The sequence below is a fragment of the Rattus norvegicus genome, chromosome X (genome assembly GCF_021556685.1).
Source record: "Rattus norvegicus strain SHRSP/BbbUtx chromosome X, alternate assembly SHRSP_T2T, whole genome shotgun sequence".
Lineage (NCBI taxonomy): Eukaryota > Metazoa > Chordata > Mammalia > Rodentia > Muridae > Rattus > Rattus norvegicus.
In genome coordinates this window covers 142,816,977-142,838,197 of record NC_141554.1, presented here as the reverse complement: position 1 = coordinate 142,838,197, position 21,221 = coordinate 142,816,977, and the positions used below count along the sequence as shown (strand labels likewise).

Sequence of the window (21,221 nt, the reverse complement as noted above, 5' to 3'; positions counted from 1 at the left end):
AGTCAGACAATACTGTATAAGTTCATTTCCAGAAGAGTTAAGTAGAATAGTTTGTATTGTATATTATTAACTGAAAAGCCAATTTATAACCACAGAGCACTTTGAGGTGTGTGGAAAATATTTTTCATTTATAAAATGCAAAAAACATAAAAAATAAAATTAATAATATTCCATGCCAAACTTTCTTTCTATAAAAGATTTATTTATTATAAAATAAATTTGTGAATACACTGTCACTGTCTTCAGACACACCAGAAAAGGGCATTGGATCCCATTACAGATGGTTGTGAGCCACCGTATGGTTGCTGGGATTGAACTCAGGACCTCTGGAAGAGCAGTCAGTGCTCTTAACCGCTGAGCCATCTCTCCAGCCCCCATACCAAACATTTTATCAAGGCTGCCTTTATGCCTAAGATCAACCAAAAATAAACAGACAACCATCAAATAGTTAATGCATACAATATACCAACAAATTGAAATAAAATGCTCATTTAGAAATAGGAAAAGATAAACAAGCTTTTATGCAATCAGTCTAATATAAGTAATAGAAACATCACTTTTCTTCATATGCTCAGAATTTAAAATCGGGGAAAAGGTGCATGAGAAAATCCACTTATACATACAGAAAACTAAGCAAGATCCTCATGGAAAATTAAAACTATGGGTGAACACCAAATGCCTGAACCAAATTCTGTCATAGGAGCTAAAGTTCCGTCACTGCTGGCTCATCAGTCTCACTTATTATTTATTAATAATTTAAGTCTAAAATTATTAAATTTACAGAGATGAGGTTCAAGAACTATATAAAACTTTCCATATTGATCAGGAACAAATGCTTCTGCTCTAAAGTGCCAGCTCTCATTACCCCTTTTATTATCCAATAACAGTGTGTACAAGCAGACCTGAACGCCTAATAAAGTTGTCCTTTAAGTCCTCATTTAGCCCAAAGCAACATCTATACGCCATTGCCCAGTTCAGAGGCTCATAATCTGCAGAGCAAATTCCACAGTCCAATTCCTCATGGATGGACAGAAACTGTGGCTATGTACTGTGTTTGTGTTTTATTCCTTATGATGAAGGAACAGCTGAAATAATAAACTGTTACTCTAAAGGGCTTACCAAGATGCTTGCTTAGGAAATATTGTTATGCAAAAGTGTAACTTGACTAAAGGACCACTTCCTCTACCAGGCCTGTAAGATAGGCAGGTCACGAAGCAGGCATAGAAACTGTAAAAAGAGTTTTTTTTTTTTAAAGTAAAGCCATACTTCTAATATAATTAAGAGTTTATGGTTACTGAGTGTGTACTTTTGTTAACATTTGCTCACCAAGGCTGCCACCCATTAAGCTCTATTTCCATATCAAAAGGGGCAAATTCTGCCAGGCCGTGACTTTGTCTAGCCTCAGGACATGAGGATGAGCTTAGTCTTACTGCAACCTGAATTGCCAAGGCTGGTTGATATTCAAGGGATGTATCTTTCCTGAAGAGAAAGTGAGGAGTGGATGGGGGAAGGGAGAGGACTGGGAGGAGAGAAAAGGAAAACTACGGTTGGGATGTTAATTAATTAATTAATTAACTAAAAATTCTGCTTAAGGCCAGTTTGTCTTTGGTTGTTAGCCAAAACTTATCTCACACTATTCTTATCAAGGAGCTTTTTATTCCCTGAGTTCGTGGAGTGAATTCACACTGGTGTGTGTGTGTGTGTGTGTGTGTGTGTGTGTACTTGCTTAAAGTAGCTAGCACAATGTAATCCATCTTTCATGAACTCACAAATCTGGATTCATTTCTCTGACTTGAATGAATCTACGGCCATCTTAAGCAAAATCCTCCTGGCCAAGCAGTTGTGATTTCAACATAAATCTAGGATTCCGTCTACTCTGGTTCTAACTCGATCATAAGCCACCGGTTTTTCTTTGCCTGGCTACTTCCTGATGACCCCTTCCATTATGAGATGTGTACCATGCCAAAGAGGGCACATAAGCCCCAACCCGCTGCCCTTATCAGTAAGTTAAATGCTCACACTTTTCTATAGAAAAATCAGCTATACTCATTTAAGATTAAGAGATCACAAAAGCAGACCTCTCTTTCGGCACTGGAATGGTATGCTCCCATTTGGAAGCTTTCAGTGTGTAGAATCCCTGCTCTCATGCACTTCCACAGAGATGGATAACGAGTGTGTACAGAGAGAGAATCACAAGTGGAGTTCAAGTGCTTACAGCTTTTTAGGTTTGGGTTGCCTTTCAGGTCTTCTTGTGCTCCCCAAACTTCCTTGAAATTAGACAATGTCACTCGGGGTGACAACTACAATGGTAACATTTAGGAGAAACACAATCCTCTCATCTTGTTCATAAAGTGATACTTGATTTTGGTCGTCTATGGAGATAAACATTATAGCCACTGAAACCATCTCATGCATATAAATTCCTCCTGCCGTCATGGGCGCTAATAGCATTTTACACCTCTGCTGAGAAAGTGTGAAGAATAAAATCAGAGTTCATGGTATCTGACACCAGAGGATAGTGTCAAAGAAAAATGTAGCTATAGACATAGTTGACAAACATTCTCATTTCTTTTATTCTTAAAGTCATAAGAAAAACTGTGTGGTTAACACTGAAAATGAAATGCAGTAGCAAACAGTGTAGACTTTCTATGATATCTTTCTATGATATGAAACATAACTCTCCATGATTTTCTAGACTCTTAACCTTCTCTACATTCTGTCCCTGCAATATGCTAATTTTCCTTAGCACGGGAATTCTGTCTGAGTTTGCTGACTATGTATGCTCTGGTGTCTGAGAAGGCTCCAGCGTCTGTTAAATGTTTTCTCACACAGGTTGCATGTATAGGGACGGTCAGCAATGTGGATTAGCTGGTGTTTAATGAGGTGACATTTCTGAATGAATAGTCTCCCACATTCAATACAATTAAAGGGTTTCTCTCCTGTATGAATTTTTTGGTGTTTAACTAAGTTTGCGTTACGACTAAAGCATTTCTGGCACCAGGAGCACTGATGTAGTTTGATTTCTTGGTGAGCCAGGCAATGCATTTTAAAATCTGAACTCCAGCGGAAAGTACTACCACACTGTTGACATGTAAAAGGTTTCTCTTTGGTATGAACTCTCTGGTGCTTAGCAAGCTCAGAAGGAATTCTGAAGCTTTTCCCACACTGCCGACATTTATATGGTTTGTGTACTATGTTGCTTTCTGTGTGAGCCACAGGTCTTAGAATCTGCTTTTGAGAAACTGAAGCTACCCCTATTTCTGTGCCTGGAGGAGCCTGCACCTTGCGCTTATCCTTGTGTTTTTTCCGGGAAGCTTTCTTTCTGGCCCTTGATGCTTGCGATGGTCTCGCTTCTATTGTTGATGTAGCAGCAGATCCAGGCTGATCATTTCCCATGACGTTTTTTGGCGTAAGCCCTGTTCATAGAAAGAAAAGAATCAGTTAGGTGTTTCTTAGAAAATAAAATTTAAAGGAACGGAGAGAATTGTTGAAAATAATTAAAGAAATACATAAACTATTGATTCTGGCCCAGGCTGAAAAAATGGTATAGATCCATAGTCCTCGATCCGCTCTGTTGGGTACAGCAAAAGGCCCATTAAATAGTGTCAGAAGCCACAGAAGGTGATTCTAAAACGTAGGAAGAGGGCAAAGAATTCTGGGACTCCTGAATTTCAGAAAAACTAAACCAAAAACACCTAGAAGAAAGCAGCAACTCAAACCCAGTATTTTCCAATCTTAAAACTACCTGCAGAAGGCTGCCTGGATAGGCTTACTTCTTTCTCAAACTGAATGTGAAGCCATGAGGTAGATAGCACGCAAACCAGACTGGATTCTGAAAAGGAATTATTGGTATTTGCCAACGATAAGCAGGTTGGAGAGTGTACCTGTCTTCCTTAAGCATAGAGACATCTCATAAGAAGTTTAGAGGCAATTACATGTATAAACAGCACCATCTAGAGAGATGCTGTCACACAAAGGCTAACGAACAAGAAGTATCTTTAGCACAGCAGGCATGAGATGTTTTCTCTTAAGAGACACTGAAGTGAACTAGAAGGAGAGACCCAGCTATAACTGCTCAGGAAGTCGTTTCTTCCCCACGTTGATATTCCCCTTCCCACAATGCCTATATGGCCTCATAGGCAAGTCCATTCCTTTGTTTGTTTGTTTGTTTTCCGGAGCTGAGGACCGAACCCAGAGCCTTGCGCTTGCTAGGCAAGCGCTCTACCACTGAGCTAAATCCCCATCCGGTTAAGTCCATTCCTTCAGTGGCATTAGAGCCCACTTTTTCAGGATTCCAGAGTACACTGAGAACACCCGAGACATCCACCCTCATAGACTGAACAACTGTTGGATTCTTAGACCATCCGTTGGTAGATAGCTATTGTTGGACCACAGCCACGTTAATAAAATAAATTATACATAATAGAAATATATATAAATAAATTATATATAATATATACATCAAAGTTGTATAAAATGAATGAATATATATTCATATATATGTGTATGAATATATATATATATATATATATATTCATGTAACTTCTGTTTCTCTAGAGAGCCCTGACTCATACAGATAGGTATGAGTAAAAGAATAAAAGAGTAAAGAAGAATCAGCCTCAGGCTCAGCCTCAATTTCATACTGTATGTAAATTAATTCAAAATGACATGGTCTTAAATGTAAGAACAAAAAGATATAGGAAAAGTTATAGGTATCTACAGCTAAGGGAGTTAAGAGTTCTAGCCTTCATGGCAGGACCATGCATTCTAACAGGAAAAATTAATCCTCACAAAAATTAAAAAAAAATTTATGCTGAGCTGGGTGGTGGTGCATGCTATAACCCCAGCACTTGGGCAGGTGGATCTCTGTGAGTTCTAGGTCAGCCTGGTCTATAGAATGAGCTCCAGGACTGCCAGGCTACACACAGAAACTATATCCTGCAAAATTCAAAAATAAGATAAGATACAATAAAATACAAGAGAAAAGAACTATTATTCTGTAGAAGCTCATGGTGGGAAGATAAAAAGGATAATTTAACAGAGATAATTGCAAGCCAAACATCCGATAAAACAGCAGAATCCGGAAAATAGAAAGAAGTTCCTGATTCAACAGTGAAGAAGCAATCTAAATCAATTATTGTCCGACAGGGGATTTCTCGCAGGATATATTTTTCACAAGCACAGTCCAGGTTATACAACTTACACAAAGGAAAGGCAGTATCTTTACCTAGAGAGGTTGTTAGCTTGTAGATGTCCAGCATTACGTCCCTGTAGAGTGTCTTCTGGGAAGGGCTCAGTATACCCCATTCTTCCTCAGATAACTGCATTTCTATATCTTCAAATGTTACTAAGTCCTGAAGAAAAGAATGGACTTGAATGTAGTCGATTGCAGAAGCTGTTCTGTTGCCTGCCTGGTAATCATGTGGTAAGCTTGCATGCTGAAGAAACTATCAGTAAAGAATTTAGGTGGAGAAACCGAGACGGCTTGAAGTAGGCAAGTGGATTGGTGAATCACTTGGGAATTATTCAGTTTCCACTGTCATCACACCAAGTCTAGGTGCCTGGAGGTCAGTAAGGTCTAAGAAACGCCAAAACACTAGGGGTCTTAGCAGCAGAGAAAAGGCTAAAATGAGGCTGTCTGAAGAAGGTAAACGTTAAGTACTTTAAATAATATGTTTACATATGGGCTCCTTTCAAACAAGTGGCAATAAAATTCTATAGCCCCTCTTACTAAAAAAAAAGTGTCTATGGAGACCAGTTTCCTTGGTTCGCTCATGTCTTGTGTTGCCGCCCCAAATGGCTCCAATTTTGAATTTAAAAAAGTTAAAATAATAAAAGCAATAAAAAACAAAAAGCAATCTGAGTTCTTCCAACACTTCTACTATTTAGCAGCGTCTGTGGCTGCTTAACACAGCCACAGCTCAAGACACCATCAGCATTGGGCATACTGGTGTGTTGCTGTAAAGCTACCTTGATCACTTGCTTTCTTGGGTACTATCCCTCATGAAGTGATTTCTCTCTTTTCCTTCTCTGTAAAAGATAAAACACTGAACTTAAAAAGCTTTTTCTGGGGGTTGGGGATTTAGCTCAGTGGTAGAGCGCTTGCCTAGCAAACGCAAGGCCCTGGGTTCGGTCCCCAGCTCTGAAAAAAAGAAAAAGGAAAAAAAAAAAGCTTTTTCTGTCAGCCTAACTTTCAAATCTCTCAGAAGTGAGGAAGGATCTTGTAGGGGAAAGGGTTAATTTAAAAAAAGAAAGTAAAGAGAAAAATGAAGAGACAAATGAGTTCCAACCTCCCTCTACATGATTTGGTTACCACAAAATAGCAAAAATAAACTCTGCCTGATATTCTAAGGTTGGATTCTGAATGGAGGTGGTTTCTGTTGTCACTGGGGGTGTAACTTGGATCCTCACTCACTAGCAGCACCACTAGAATAGACAGGCCAGTGGAAGTCCTTATCTCTCAGCTCGGGGATGTATTTTCAACAGAGGATACTGGTCCCAGCATCTAGAGTCTCTCGACCTCTCTGTGGGCATGTTTCTTTAATGTATTTCCATTTTGCTTTCTGCACTTTTGCTTCCTTTGCACTCTCCCCAAAGTTGTCTAAGCTGTGCTTCTGTTCTGTACCCTCTACTGTAGCCTCTGTAAGTGCTATAACATGTTTCAGACCACCCCTTAACATCCCTTTCTTGCATTTCATTTCACTGTTTCTAACATCTCAAGTCTTCTATACTTAGATCTGCTAGAGCAAATCTATCACTGTCAATTCCTGGCCTTAAAAAGAAGTAAACAAACAAACAAACAAACAAACAAAAAACACCTCTCCACTTTAAGGCCATGAAAGACTTTGCTTGGATTCTCAAATTTATAGAGTGATTTTCGATTCTGCCTAGCCATTCTAAGGGAATGAAAGCTGTCTCACTCTTTGATAACTGCCAACCAAGACATATCTACCTTTGCCCTATGTCATTGTGAATTACAAGGAGTCTTTTTTCTCACCTTGCTGGACACTGTATCAGGCTGTGTCTCCAAGCAGCTGACTAGAGTAACAGCCTGTTGGACATCTTTGGGATGATGCTTTTGCACCCAGTTCTTCATTGCCTGGGGCAGAATGGTCAGGAACTGCTTGAGCACCAGAGCTTCCAAGATCTGTTCTTTTGAGTTGGTGTCTGGCATCAGCCACTGGTTGCATAATTCCTGAAGCTGTCTGGCAGCCTCTAGTGGTCCAGGTACTTGCATATAAGAGAAGTCCCAGAACTGCTGCTGGGCACTTTTGGGAGAATGACTTCTTGTCTGGGAACTGTCATGACTGTTCTTGGTTGAGTTATCTTGCATAGATTTGTTATTTTCCTGCACAGCTCCCATGTGAGTGCTGAAACAGCCATCTTCATTCACTTCACTCATCACGTGCTACAGGAACTGTTTTACTGATGTCCCCTTGGTACCACTTTTCACAACTGAGACACCAGCAGGTCAACTCTTCTTCCTAAGAGACAGAGGGAGGGAGGGACACACACACACACACACACACACACACACACACACACAGAGAGAGAGAGAGAGACAGAGAGACAGAGAGACAGAGACAGAGACAGACAGAGACAGACAGACAGACAGACAGAGACAGAGAGACAACGAAAAGACAGTTATATGATACAGATTTACTTGGCATTTATTACCAAAGAAAACTGAACAGAAATCTTCCCACCTCCCCTTTATAGTCACCTGTCAAGTATTATGAGAATGCACACCCCCGAAGCTATGCTTTTTTCCTTTGTGTTTCCACATTAGACTGCAGCATAGCTCAGTAAAGACAAGTGCCAAACAATGCTTTTTTTGCTGGTTTAGGAAAAGTTGGTGAATGACAGAACAAGTACACAGTGGCTAAAAAACCTCATTTCTGCACATCTATCCACTTTGCACAAATAGGGCATATTTCGGTTTTTGAGAATTGTAACAGGTAATCTGAATACTTCAGTTTTACTCAATGGAAAACTACTGGTGATGCCCATTAACTCTTTCACAATAAGTGATGGTTTTTTTTTTTTTTTGCTTCACAATCCCTTTAACATTTTCCATTTTCACTGTATTCACACCAAGAGGAAAAATGAGACAGTGAGATCAGCTATATCATTAGAACAAAGGTAACTGAACTGAACAGGTCTCAGCAAATGCCCCACAATAGCCACAATGGAGACAGACCACAGATACATGGAGGATGCGTAACTGTGAACAGTTTATAAAGTACAAATCTGTCCAGTGTATCCAGGGGTCTGTTTAACTGGAGAAAGATGTAGTTGCCGTTGGCTTACAAGACATGTAAAACTCAGGCTCTTCAAAAACCAGGGATGGTGATGATTAAGGATTTTATACATAGGAAACGTCCGGATTAAGAGGAACTAAGCATTAACCAGACTTCATATTTGTCAGACTAAAACTCTGTCCACTTCAGGCTAAGGATAGTCTTCATAGTCTGATTTCCCAGAAGCAGGCTATCCAGCAGAAAGAGCATCAAAATTCAAAGGCTGCAACAAGTACACTATGGTATAGGTTATGTCTAATTGTTCACCCAGACACAAGAAATACAGTGACACTACCAAGATTTAGGTATCAGAAGCCAGTATCTCTTAGGATAAATGGCCCTTTCTGGGCATCATGATCAGGAGCTAGAGGAATCTGCAAGCTTGGTGGATGCAGGAGTGAATGCTATACCTGACAAAACTGCCCGCCAAGGAAAAGTAGCAAAGCAGCCCTGATTGCCCCATGTCTGAATGTCATTGCAGATCGAGAATTTCCTAGTGTTCCCCCAGGACTCCCACTCCACGAGTGTTTGAGCAATCCATTCCTTACCCAGTGACCAAACGTTTTGCAAATCTAGAGGCCAATATGGTGTCCGGTTAAAGTCCTACTGACCAGCCGCTAGCAGCTACTCCCGGCCTCTCTCTAAGGGAAGGAAATAGAAGCAACCTGAAAGGCATCTGGTCTGCTCCTGGTCACACCAGGGAAAATAGGCCTACCTAGGAATCTTTCGCATCCCAGGGGTTGCTTCTGCGCTCTGAGACCTTTCCTCTGTAGCTGTTTCTGCCAATCAAAGAGTCCGACTTCAAAAGCCCAGGAACAAGTTCTTCAGTTCCTCGGGCTAAGTCCCTCCTCCCCGTGCTGTCTATGCCTACCCAGTAGGGATAGGCTCTATTTCTGCGGTTTTCTGCGAGGGCACAAAGAGTGATCGCACTCTCCTATTCTACCTTGCCCAGAAGAACAAGACTTTTACTCTCCACTTCATTGATTATAGTTTACAACCTGTGAAGCAGGGGGATGGTTCTGTGTGTACCCGTGAGTTCTCAAGGACACTTGAGGTGTGCAATACCTGCACTGTCCAGAAGAGGGCGGAGCAGCGTAAGGCACCAGAATGCAGGCAGAGACAGCCACAGTGTAGGTGTTGCAAATCAAATTCCTGTCCTCAGTGAAAGAACCAAGCCTTTGCAAGAGACAAGTCACCTCTGCATCTGCCGGATCTCCTCTGACAGTCAGGTGAACAACCTATTTAATCTCTGGGTTCTGGAGACGAGAAGACCTGCTGGAAGCCATAGGATCCATTAAAATGGTTCCTGGCCTATGGGACATGGACTTTAATAAATCCTGCTGCTTCTAACATTTACCTTGTCTAGTCGTTGACCTAAGGCTTATCTGATAGATTCCTGTTGTGGATCAGTTAAACGGTGGCCCTTCCTGGCTAGAAACTCATGGTCAATAGGGCCAATACATTTGGACCAATCTTAGCACTGGTCAGGGTTGGGGACATGACTGTTTTATGATTTTCAGTAGTGTAGTTCCGTCCTGGACAGAACTCCCCTTAGATCACAGATTTCCCTCTCAGGTTTTTCTCTGTCTCTTTGAAGTGTTTTTGTCTTTGATTTATTTTGTGTTCTGTCAGCCACATGCAAGCTTTTATCTATAGTTATCTCCTCTGGACCTGTTGAGAAACATTGCATTTCTACTACCTTCTTCAGACATGAACAAATGTGGAGCTGCAGGCATGCATGGCTCACTGGGGAAGAGCACTGGCTGCTCTTGCAGAAGATCCTGAGTTCAATTCCCAGAGTCCACCCTGGATCACACAGCCACCTGAAATTCCTACTGCAGGGGATCTGAAGTAATCCTCTGACCTCTAGAGGATTTAGACACAGACAACAGATACCTTCTTTAGGGGAAAACACTCATAGAGTAGAAATAATGAAAAGTATACATTGTACAACCTGTCAGGTAGAACTTGAGATCCAAATGATCACACACATTATCAGGGGCAGACTTCAGTATATTTATGTAGGTCAACTTTCTGACATACTTTGTCCTTTTCTCTTTTTCATCCTTTGCTGTTTATTTCCACCACATTCAGGTGACCTGGAGGAGATTAAGCCAGTATTCTAGCTTATTTCTTTTTCAGCTCATATCTCCATGGTCCACCTCTGATTCAGGTCCTATCCAGACTGCCTTAGCTGATGAGATTTAGAAAGTGTGAGTTGTCAATTTAAAAAAAAAAAGCTCTTTTTCTCCACTAGTAGGTTTGGCCTTGGTATTTATCCCACTGAAACCAAGACAGGATTTAACTCTCACACTAATGCCATCTTCCTGCACTTACATATTGGTTACAAATCATTCTTTTGAGAACATTGGAGTCACTGATGAACTACAGTTAAGTTTCAATTGTTGCCCGATGAATTTGGAAGACATCCTTGATTCGATTGATGACTCAAAGTAATTAAAATGGTTGCCCTACAATTTAGAGAGAAAACAACTGGTGATATAAAAAGAATTCTACAGTAGAAAGTTTGAAAACTGAAATAATCTGCATGTTAACCATTCACTAATAGAAATGTAGAGTCAGAGTCAGAATAAGGGTCAGGATCAGGTCACAGTCAGGGTCAGAGTGAAAGTGAGTGTGAGAGTGAGAGGCAGGGTCAGGGTCAGGGACAGGGTCAGGGTCAGGGTCAGGGGCAGGGGCAGGTTCAGGGTCAGGGTCAGGGGCAGATTGTAAGTGACTGTGAGAGTGAGAGTGTGAGGCAGGGCCAGGACCAGGTTCAGGGTCAGGATTAGGGTCAGGGTCAGGATTAGGGTCAGGGTCAGGGTCAGGTTCAGGGTCAAGCTCAGGGTCAGGGAAGGATCAGGGGCAGGGACATGGTCAGATGCAGAGGCAGAGGCAGATAGAGCAAGGAGAATTCCAAGCACCACTGAGATGTATAATTTTGCCTTGTAAAAAATTATTAATTCTGATATACAAGTACACTGTAGCTGTCTTCAGAAGACGCATCAGATCTTTTGGCAGATGGTTGTGAGCCACCATGTGGTTTCTGAGATTTGAACTGAGAACCTCTTTGATAGCAGTCAATGCTCTTACCCACTAAGCCATGTCGCCAGCCCCGGAGGATTTCACTTTATAAATCATCATTTTCTCAAACTTCTGTCTATTTCCTGTCCCACTATCCACAGGTTGGGCAGTATTACACTTCGCTATTATCTTACGGTAATATTTTCATATTAGGTAAGTATTAGGACTGAAATTTCTTGTGAATGAAATTGGTTTATTCATTCATTAATTATGTTGTTTGTAAATTATACTTCTAATTTCAGACAGGGCTCCTTGGAATATTTCTGGTTATCCTGATAAGTGCTCTATAGTCCAGGCTGACCCGTAACTCATATTTCAACTTGCCTCAGCCCAGTAAATGCTGGCATTAAAGTATGTCCCTCGATTGGCTGGCTGGTATGAATTAATTAGAAGACTGCCTACATTTGTTTTTATGATTTGCTGTCTTAAAATGTTATAAAAAGAAGGCCCAGCACAGCATTCCATGCTTTAACTGCAAGACGTGGGGATCAATAGGATCTCCATTGTCCTTATAGGCACCCTCATATACAAAGCCGGGTCCAGAGAAAAAGGGCTACTTAGTACAGTATTTGGAAAGAAAGTATCTTTCAAGTTTTTCGCACTGTGCTCCATTAAATTATTATAGACAAATGAACACACACAGAACACACACAGACACACACTCACAGACACACACGCGGACACACACACACACAGAAACACACACACACACACACACACACACACACACACAGGCCCACATACACTCAAAGACCAGCAAGCATGTAGAAAACACTTGCAGAAAAATTTACATATTTTTAAAATGTCTTCTGTTGAGACTGGCAAGTTGTCTCAGGGACTAAAGGAGCAGACAAATTCCCCTCATGACTTGATTTACATCCCTGGGACTCACAGGATCTCAGAGGTGGCTCAGAGCCTAAGAACATGCACTACCACTTCAGAGGACCATGGTACATTCTTACACCCCACATGCCCTCATACTGACTCCTCTTCAAAAGTACAGTGCCACAGGAAGAGGGATGTATTCTGGCTCCAAGGATCACGAAAAATTGTAACATGACTACATGCATGGAAACGTAAAAAAATGCAGGTAAAACACTCATACCTGGAACATGAATAAAACCAATCATTGTCAAAATGGAAGAAAGGAAGAAAAGGGGTCTTGCGATGTGGGAGCAGGGCAGAATGCCCAGGAAACTGGCTGTACAGAATGTCGTGACTTCCTCCTCATAACGAGCAAGTTGAGTAGGTCCTAAAACACCGAGAAGATATGTTGCCCTAAGGGACTATGCTCCCCCACACGGCCTATTATATGTACCCATACTGCACAGAGAATTCAAAAGGAGCTAAATCTCTCCAAAATGCCTCTCAAATCATGCATTAGGTGTTGTGCCCCGTCTCTCTCAGGGTCAGCTTCATGGTGATCAATGGTTTATACGCGCTAGCTTGTCCCTGGGCACTTCTACTCCCTACCTGGACTCCTTGCTAAGATCCTGGCCCCGGCAAGGATTCCCTGCGAAGCCATCAGCGATTCCGAAGTCTCAGACGGGGCCAACATTCCAGCTGTGTGCCTATGCAAGTTGCACTGCTGGGGTAGAGCACTGTCACGAGCCCTTCTCCACCAGCAAAGTCCCACTAACGCTCTCAAAGATTCTCATCCATGACCGTACACCCCACCTATGAAAAGTAGCAAACAGCCATGCTTTCACAAATGTCTGAATGTCACTGCAGACTAAGAAGTTCCAAAGTTCTCACTCCACAAGTGTTTGAGCAATCCATTCCTTACCCGGTGTCCAAACTTGTTGCAAATCTACATGCCAATATGGTGTCCGGTTAACGTCCAACTCACCAGCCGCTAGCAGCTACTCCTTGTCTCTCTCTAAGGGAAGGAAATAGAAGCAACATGCAAAGGCAGCTCGTCTGCTCCTGTCACACCACGGAGAATTTGCCTACCTAGGAGTCTTTGGCATCCCAGGGGTTGCTTTTGTGCTCGGAGTACTTTCCCCTGAAGATGTGTCCACCAAGCAAAGAGTCTGTCTAGCAAAGCCCAGCAAGCAGTTCCTCGTGCAAAGCCCCTCCTCCCCGTGCTGTCCATGCCTATGGGGGCGGGGAGCAGGCCCTATTTCCGCGGTTTTCTGTGAGGCCGCACAAGGCGATCCCACTCTCCTATTCTACTTTTCCAAGAAGAGGAGAGTCTTAGTCTCACGCTTCATTCACTTTACTTTAAGATACGTGAAGGTGGCTATAGTTGGGTGTGTACATGTGTGTTTGCATGGAGACTTCGTGTAAGCAGTACCTGGATGGTCCAGAAGAGGGCGCAGCAGCGTTTGGCTCCGGAATGCAGGCAGTGAGAGCCACCATATACCTGCTAGGAATCGAATCCCTGTCCTCAGTGAAACAAACAAGACTCTGCAAGAGATAAGTCACTGGCGCAGCTCTCGGTCATAATCTGATAGTCACTTGAAGAACGTATTTAAGGGCCGGATTCTGGTGAGAAGCTGACCTGCTGAAAATAATGGAATCCCTTATAATGAATTCAGGTCCATGGGCCATGGACCTTAATGAATCCTGCTGCTTCTAACCTATACCCAGTCCAGTTGTCGAACTGAGGCTTATCTGAAAGCTTGCTGCTGTGAATTTGTAAAACGGAGGCCCTTTCTGGCTAGAAGCCCATGTCGAAAAGGGCAAATACAATTGGACCAATCTTTTTTTTTTTTTTTTCGGAGCTGAGGACTGAACCCACGGCCTTCCGCTTGCTAGGCAAGTGCTCTACCACTTAGCTGAATCCTCAATCCCAATTGGACCAATCTTAGCACTGGTTAAAGTGAGGTACCTGCCTTGTTTATGCTTCTCGGTACAGCGATCATTCGGACAGTAGTACAGTCCTAGGGAGACCTCCCATAGATCACCACCAAACTTCCTTTTCTGCTTCTTCTCTTTCTCATTCTTTGATCCTGTTATTTTTGGCCTTGTGTTTTCTGTTCTTTTCTTTTCTTTCTTTCCCTGTAGTCCTTGCATGCATTAATCTAAGCTATAATAAACCGTGACCTTCTAAGAAACTTTCTAACGAACACCCTTCATAAGACATGAAAAGATATGGAGCTGCAGACGTGCTTGGCTAAGAGGGTAAGAACACTGGCTGCTCTTGCAGAGGAACCGGGGTTCAATTCCCAGGGCCCACTCTGTATCACACAGCCACCTCTATCTCATACTGTGCCGGTTCTGACGCTAGGTTCTGACCTCCATAGCTGCAGACCCAGCCAACAAACACATTCTTGAAGGTACAAACATACCTACAATCCAAATGATGAAAAGTATACATTTTACAGAGTACCAGGTACAACTTCACATCCAAATAATCATAGACATTATCAGGGGCAGACCTCAAAATATTGATGTAGGTCAACCTGTTTGATACATTTTGTCCTTACTTCTTTTTCATACTTTGCTGTTTATTTATCCCCCATTTGTGTGACTTTGAGGAGAGGAAGCCAGGGTGCTACCATAGCCTCTGCTTCAGTACCTGTCTCCATGGTACAGTTCTGATTCAGGTCCTGTCCTGACTTCCCTAGCTAATGCAGTTTAGACAGTTAGAGTTGTAAACACAAGCAATCTCCTCCTCTTTTAGTTTTGGCCGGTATTTATGACATTGAAAGAAAGACAGCATTTAACTCTCTTCTGAAGCCCTCTTCCTGCACTTAACATATTGGTTACAAATCATTTTGTTGAGAACTCTTATGAACGGCAGTTAATTTCAATTGTTGCCCTATGAATTTGGAATACATCTTTGATTTTGTTAATGAATCATATCAAATCAAATGGTTTCCCTTCAATCTAGAGAGTAAATGGTGATAGAAAAAGAGTTCTATAGTAGATGTCTTTGAAAAATGAACTAATGATCGTGTTACCACAGTAGTAAGGGGAAAGCAGTGTCAGACTCAGAGACAGAGTCTGAGTGAGGGTCAGAGTCAGGGGCAGGAACAAAGTAACATTCAGAATCAGAGTCAGAGAGTAGAGTCAGGGTGAGAATGAGAGTCAGAGACCGAGTCCGAGTGAGGTCAGACTCAGGATTAGGGTCAGGGTCAGTGTCAGTGTCAGCAGCAGATTTAGATTCACAGTCAAATCGGAGGCAGAGGTAAAGTCAGAGTCAGAGACAGAGACAGAGGCATAGGGAGCACAGAGAATTCAAAACCACACTGAGATGTATAATTGAGGCTTTGTTAGACAATTCATTTATTTATGATACATTAGTACACCGTGGCTGTCTTCAGACACACCAGAAGAGGCATCGGATCTCATTTCAGATGGTTTGAGGAACCATGTGGTTGGTGGTATTTGAACTCAGTACCTCTGGACGAGCAGTCAGTGCTCTTCAACACTAAGCCATGTCTCCAACCCTGAGGCTTTATCTTTAGAAACCCTCAATTTCTCAAGGGTCCTGTGTATTTCCTGTCCCACTATTCTCAAGTCTGTCATTATTACAATTTACTAGTCTTTGCAGGTAATAACTTCATATTAGGAATTGATTATTCATGTATTCATCATGTTAGTTTTATACTTTTGTTTATAAATTCAGATAGGGCTCCTTGGAATATTATTAGCTCTCCTGGTATGTGCTCTATAGAACTGGCTGACCTGAAACTCAGAGATCAACCTGCCTCAGCTCAGTGAGTGCTGGCCTTAAAGAATGTAGCACCATTGGCTGGCTGCTTGGAGTAATTCGATGACTTCCTACATTCCTTCATATAATTTACTCTCTTAAAATGTGACAAAAAGAAGGTCCAGCACTTGAGTTCATGCTTTAACCAAAACACGAGGGGATGAAAATAATAGGATCGCTTTTGTCTTCATAGACACCGTGATCTACCACATAGTCACATGGAGGGAACAAGGACTATTCAGTAGAATCTTCGGAATGAGAGGATCGTTCAAGTCTTTAAGCCTGTGCTCAATTAAACTCTTATAGGCAAACACACACACACACAGACACAGACACACACACACAAACACACACACACATACACATCACTTGCAGAAAAATTTATGTCTCTTTAAAATGTCTTTTGTTGAGAATGGCAAGTTGTCTCAGGGACTAAAGGAGCAGACAAATTCCCTCATGACTTGATTCACATCCCTGGGACTCACAGGATCTCAGAGGTGGCTCAGAGTCTAAGAGCATGCACTACCACTTCAGAGGACCATGGTTCGATCCTGACACTTTACATGCTGTCGGACTGACTTCTGTTCAAAAATACAGTGCCACAGGAACAGTCATGTCTCCTGCTCTCCAAAGAACCAGACAAATTATAACACACATACAGGCAGGCAGGCAAGCATACAAGAATCAAGGGAAAACACTCATACTTTGAAAATGAATAAAACCAATCATTTTTCAAATGGAGGAAAGCAGGGACAAAGGCCTTCAGGTGGGCGAGACAAACTGCTACCCCAGGAAACCAATTTGGAAAGTGGGTTGGCGTCCACATGAAAAAGTCGCAACTTGGGTAGGACCTAACACACTGAGAAGACATGGTGCACTTAAAGGGGGGATTGGGTTCTAATTCACAGGAGGAAATCCCCCTAGTAGCAAGGAAACCAAAAGCAGCAGCAAAACCAACAAGAACAAAACAACAACACCATACCCAAAATAACCCCAAATTCCTGTTATGTACTCATGTGAAGGATTTTTTGAAAAATGGCTTATTGGTTCTGGAGATTTGGCTCAGCCCTTATGAGCATTGTCAGCTCCTCAGGTAGCCTAGACTTCCACTTGAAACAACACCATACAAAGCTTACATCTCCTTCTACAGCAATGACCATTGGGATACGATGTCTCGGCTCCCCTACACTCCCTATTCAAAATACCCATACCACACAGAGAATTCAAAATGAGCTAAATCTCTCCAAAATGTCTCACGAATCATGCATTAGGTCCACTACCCCAGCGCTCTCACGGTCAGCTTCATGGTGGTCAATGGTTTACAAGTGCTAGCTTGTTCATCTGCACTTCTATTCCCTATGTAGACTCCTTGCTAAGATCCTGGCCCCTCCACAGATTCCTTGCAAAGCCGTCAGAGACTTCTAAGTGTCAGACAGGACCAACGTTCCAGCTGTGTGCCTATGCAAGTTGCACTGCTGGGTAGAGTGCTTTGAGCAGCCTTCTCCACGAACAAACCCATAAAAATGTTCTCGATATTCTCTTCCATGACAATACTGTCCACCTATGAAAAGTAGCAAAGCAGCCCTTCTTTTCCTAATGTCTGAATGTCCATGCAGATTAAGACGTTTATGTATGGTCTCCGAAGACTCTCCATGAGTGTTTGAGGCATCCATTGCTTACCCGGTGTCCAAACTTGTTGCAAATCTAGAGGCCAATATGGTGTCCGGTTAAAGTTCTACTGACCAGCCGCTAGCAGCTCCTCCCTCGTCTCTCTAAGGGAAGGAAATAGAAGCAACCTGAAAGGCATCTGATCTGCTCCTGGTCACACCACGGAAAATAGGCCTACCTAGGAATCTTTCGCATCCCAGGGGTTGCTTCTGCGCTAGGAGTCTTTTCCCCTGTAGCTATTTCCGCCAATCAAAGATTCGGACTGCAAAAGCCCGGAAACGAGTTCCTCAGTTCCTTGTGCTAAGTCCCTCCTCCCCGAGCTGACTATGCCTAGGGTGTAGGGACAGGATCTATTTCTGCGGTTTTTTGCGAGGGCACACACAGTGATCACAGTCTCCTATTCTACCTTGCCCATAAGATTAAGACTCTTACTCTCCACTTCATTCATTATAGTTTACAACCTGTGAAGCAGGGGATGGTTCTGTGTGTACCCGTGAATTTGCATGGAAACTTGAGATGTGCAATACCTGCACTGTCCAGAAGAGGGCAGAGCAGCGTAAGGCACCAGAATGCAGGCAGAGACAGCCACAGTGTAGTTGTTGCAAATCGAATTCCTGTCCTCAGTGAAAGAACCAAGCCTTTGCAAGAGACAAGTCACCTCTGCATCTGCCGGATCTCCTCTGACAGTCAGGTGAACAACATATTTAATCTCTGGGTTCTGGAGACGAGAAGACCTGCTGGAAGCCATAGGATCCATTAAAATGGTTCCTGGCCTATGGGACATGGACCTTAAGAAATCCTGCTGCTTCTAACATTTACCTTGTCTAGTCGTCGACCTGAGGCTTATCTGATAGATTCTTGTTGTGGATCAGTTAAACCGTGGCTCCTCCTGCTAGAAACCCATGGTCAATAGGGCCAATACATTTGGACCAATCTTAGCACTGGTCAGGGTTGGGTACATGACTGTTTTATGATTTTCAGTAGTGTAGTTCCGTCCCGGATAGAACTCCCCATAGATCACAGATTTCCCTCTCAGGTTTTTCTCTGTCTCTTTGAACTGTTTTTGTCTTTGATTTATTTTGTGTTCTGTCAGTCACCTGCAAGCTTTCATCTATAGTTATCTCCTCTGGACCTGTTGAGAAACATTGCATTTCTACTACCTTCTTCAGACAGGAACAAATGTGGAACTGCAGGCCTGCATGGCTCAGTGCGGAAGAGCACTGGCTGCTCTTGCAGAGGATCCTGAGTTCAATTCCCAGAGCCCACCCTGGATCACACAGCCACCTGGAATTCCTACTTCAGGGGATCTGTAGTAACCTTCTGACCTCTAGAGGATTTAGACACAGACAACAGACACCTTCTTTAGGGGAAAACACTCATAGAGTAGAAATAATGAAAAGTATACATTGTACAACCTGTCAGGTAGAACTTGAGATCCAAATGGTCACACACATTATCAGTGGCAGACTTCAGTATATTTATGTAGGTCAACTTTCTGACATACTTTGTCCTTTTTTCTTTTTCATTCTTTGCTGTTTATTTCCCCCATTCAGGTGACCTGGAGGAGATTAAGCCAGTATTCTAACTTATTTCTTTTTCAGTTCATATCTCCATGTTCCCCTTCTGATTCAGGTCCTAACCTGACTGCCTTAGCTGATGCGATTTAGAAAGTGTGAGTTGTCAATTTAAAAAAAAAAAAAGCTCTTTTTTCTCCACTAGTAGTTTTGGCCTTGGTATTTATCCCACTGAAACCAAGACAGGATTTAACTCTCACACTAATGCCATCTTCCTGTAGTTAACATATAGGTTACAAATCATTCTTTTGAGAACACTGGAGTCACTGATGAACTACAGTTAAGTTTCAATTGTTGCCCGATGACTTTGGAATACATCCTTGATTCGATTGATGACTCAAAGTAATTAAAATGGTTGCCCTACAATTTAGAGAGAAAACAAGTGGTGATATAAAAGAATTCTACAGTAGATAGGTTGAAAACTGAAATAATCTGCATGTTAACCCTTCACTAATAGAAACTTAGTGTCAGAGTCAGAATAAGGGTCAGGATCAGGTCACCGTAAGGGGCAGAGTGAAAGTGAGTGAGAGAGACAGGCAGGGTCAGGGTCAGGTACAGGGTCTGGGTCAGGGTCAGGTTCAGGTTCATGGTCAGGGTCAGGGCAGGATCAGGGTCAGGGTCAGGGTCAGGGGACCTGACAGTGGCAGGGGCAGAGTGTAAGTGACTGTGAGAGTGAGTATGTGAGGCAGGTTCAGGGTCAGAATTAGGGTCAAGGTCAGGTCAGGGTCAGGCTCAGGGTCAGGAGCAGGATCAGGGTCAGGGACAGGGTCAGATGCAGAGACAGAGGCAGATAGAGCAAAGGAGAATTCCAAGCACCACTGAGATGTATAATTTTGCCTTGTAAAAAATTATTACTTCTGATATACAAGTACACTGTAGCTGTCTTCAGAAGACGCATCAGATCTTTTGACAGATGGTTGTGAGCCACCATGTGGTTTCTGAGATTTGAACTCAGAACCTCTTTGATAGCAGTCAATGCTCTTACCCACTAAGCCATGTCGCCAGCCCCGGAGGATTTCACTTTATAGATCATCATTTTCTCAAACTTCTGTCTATTTCCTGTCCCACTATCCACAGGGTTTGCAATATTACAGTTTGGTATTATCTTACAGTAAGATTTTCATATTAGGTAATTATTATGACTGAAATTTCTTGTGAAAGTAATTCCTTTATTCATTCATTAATTATTTGTTTAAAAATTATTGTTTTTAGTTTCAGATAGGGCTCCTTGGAATATTCCTGGTTCTCCTGATAAGTGCTCTATAGTCCAGGCTGACCTGTAACTCAGATTTCAACTTGCCTCAGCCCAGTAAATGCTGGCATTAAAGTATGTCCCACGATTGGCTGGCTGCTACAATTAATTAGATGACTGCTTACATTTGTTTTTATGATTTGCTGTCTTAAAATGTTAGAAAAAGAAGGCCCAGGACAGCATTTCATGTTTTAACTGCAAGACGTGGGGATCAATAGGATCTCCGTTGTCCTTATAGGCACCCTCAAATAAAAGTCAGGTCCAGAGAAAAAGGGCTACTTAGTACAGTATTTGGAAAGAAAGTATCTTTCAAGTTTTTCGCATTGTGCTCCATTAAATTATTATAGACAAATGAACACACACAGAACACACACAGACACACACACTCACAGACACACACACACATACACACACACATACACACACACAAACATGCCACCGCACACACACGCACACATGCACTCACACACCAGCAAGCATGTAGAAAACACTTGCAGAAAAATTTACATATTTTTAAAATGTCTTCTCTTAGCTGGCAAGTTGTCTCAGGGACTAAAGGAGCAGACAAATTCCCCTCATGACTTGATTCACATCCCTGGGACTCACAGGATCTCAGAGGTGGCTCAGAGTCTACGTGCATGCACTACCACTTCAGAGGACCATGGATTATTCTTACACCCCAC

The 21,221-nt window shown here is 42.4% G+C and overlaps 1 protein-coding gene across 5 annotated transcripts in view; it reads right to left on the bottom strand.

The window, feature by feature from the left end:
• Positions 1-324: 324 nt before the first annotated feature.
• Zfp75d (zinc finger protein 75D) overlaps positions 325-21,221 on the bottom strand; it is a 56,646-nt gene continuing 35,749 nt past the window's right edge. For 2 of the 5 annotated variants that reach the window (XM_087600793.1, XM_087600797.1), the window contains exons 2-4: positions 6,998-7,484; positions 5,228-5,354; positions 2,550-3,416 (exon numbers count right to left, since the gene is read on the bottom strand). In XM_087600793.1, the coding sequence (XP_087456919.1) occupies positions 2,743-3,416; positions 5,228-5,354; positions 6,998-7,402 (1,206 nt within the window). In that variant the 5' untranslated portion in view covers positions 7,403-7,484 and the 3' untranslated portion in view covers positions 2,550-2,742. Of the gene's footprint in view, positions 3,417-5,227; positions 5,355-6,997; positions 7,485-13,680; positions 13,888-17,724; positions 17,979-21,221 lie in introns of those variants that run through there. The other 3 variants (XM_087600796.1, NM_001409006.1, XM_087600795.1) reach the window with 3 other exon arrangements.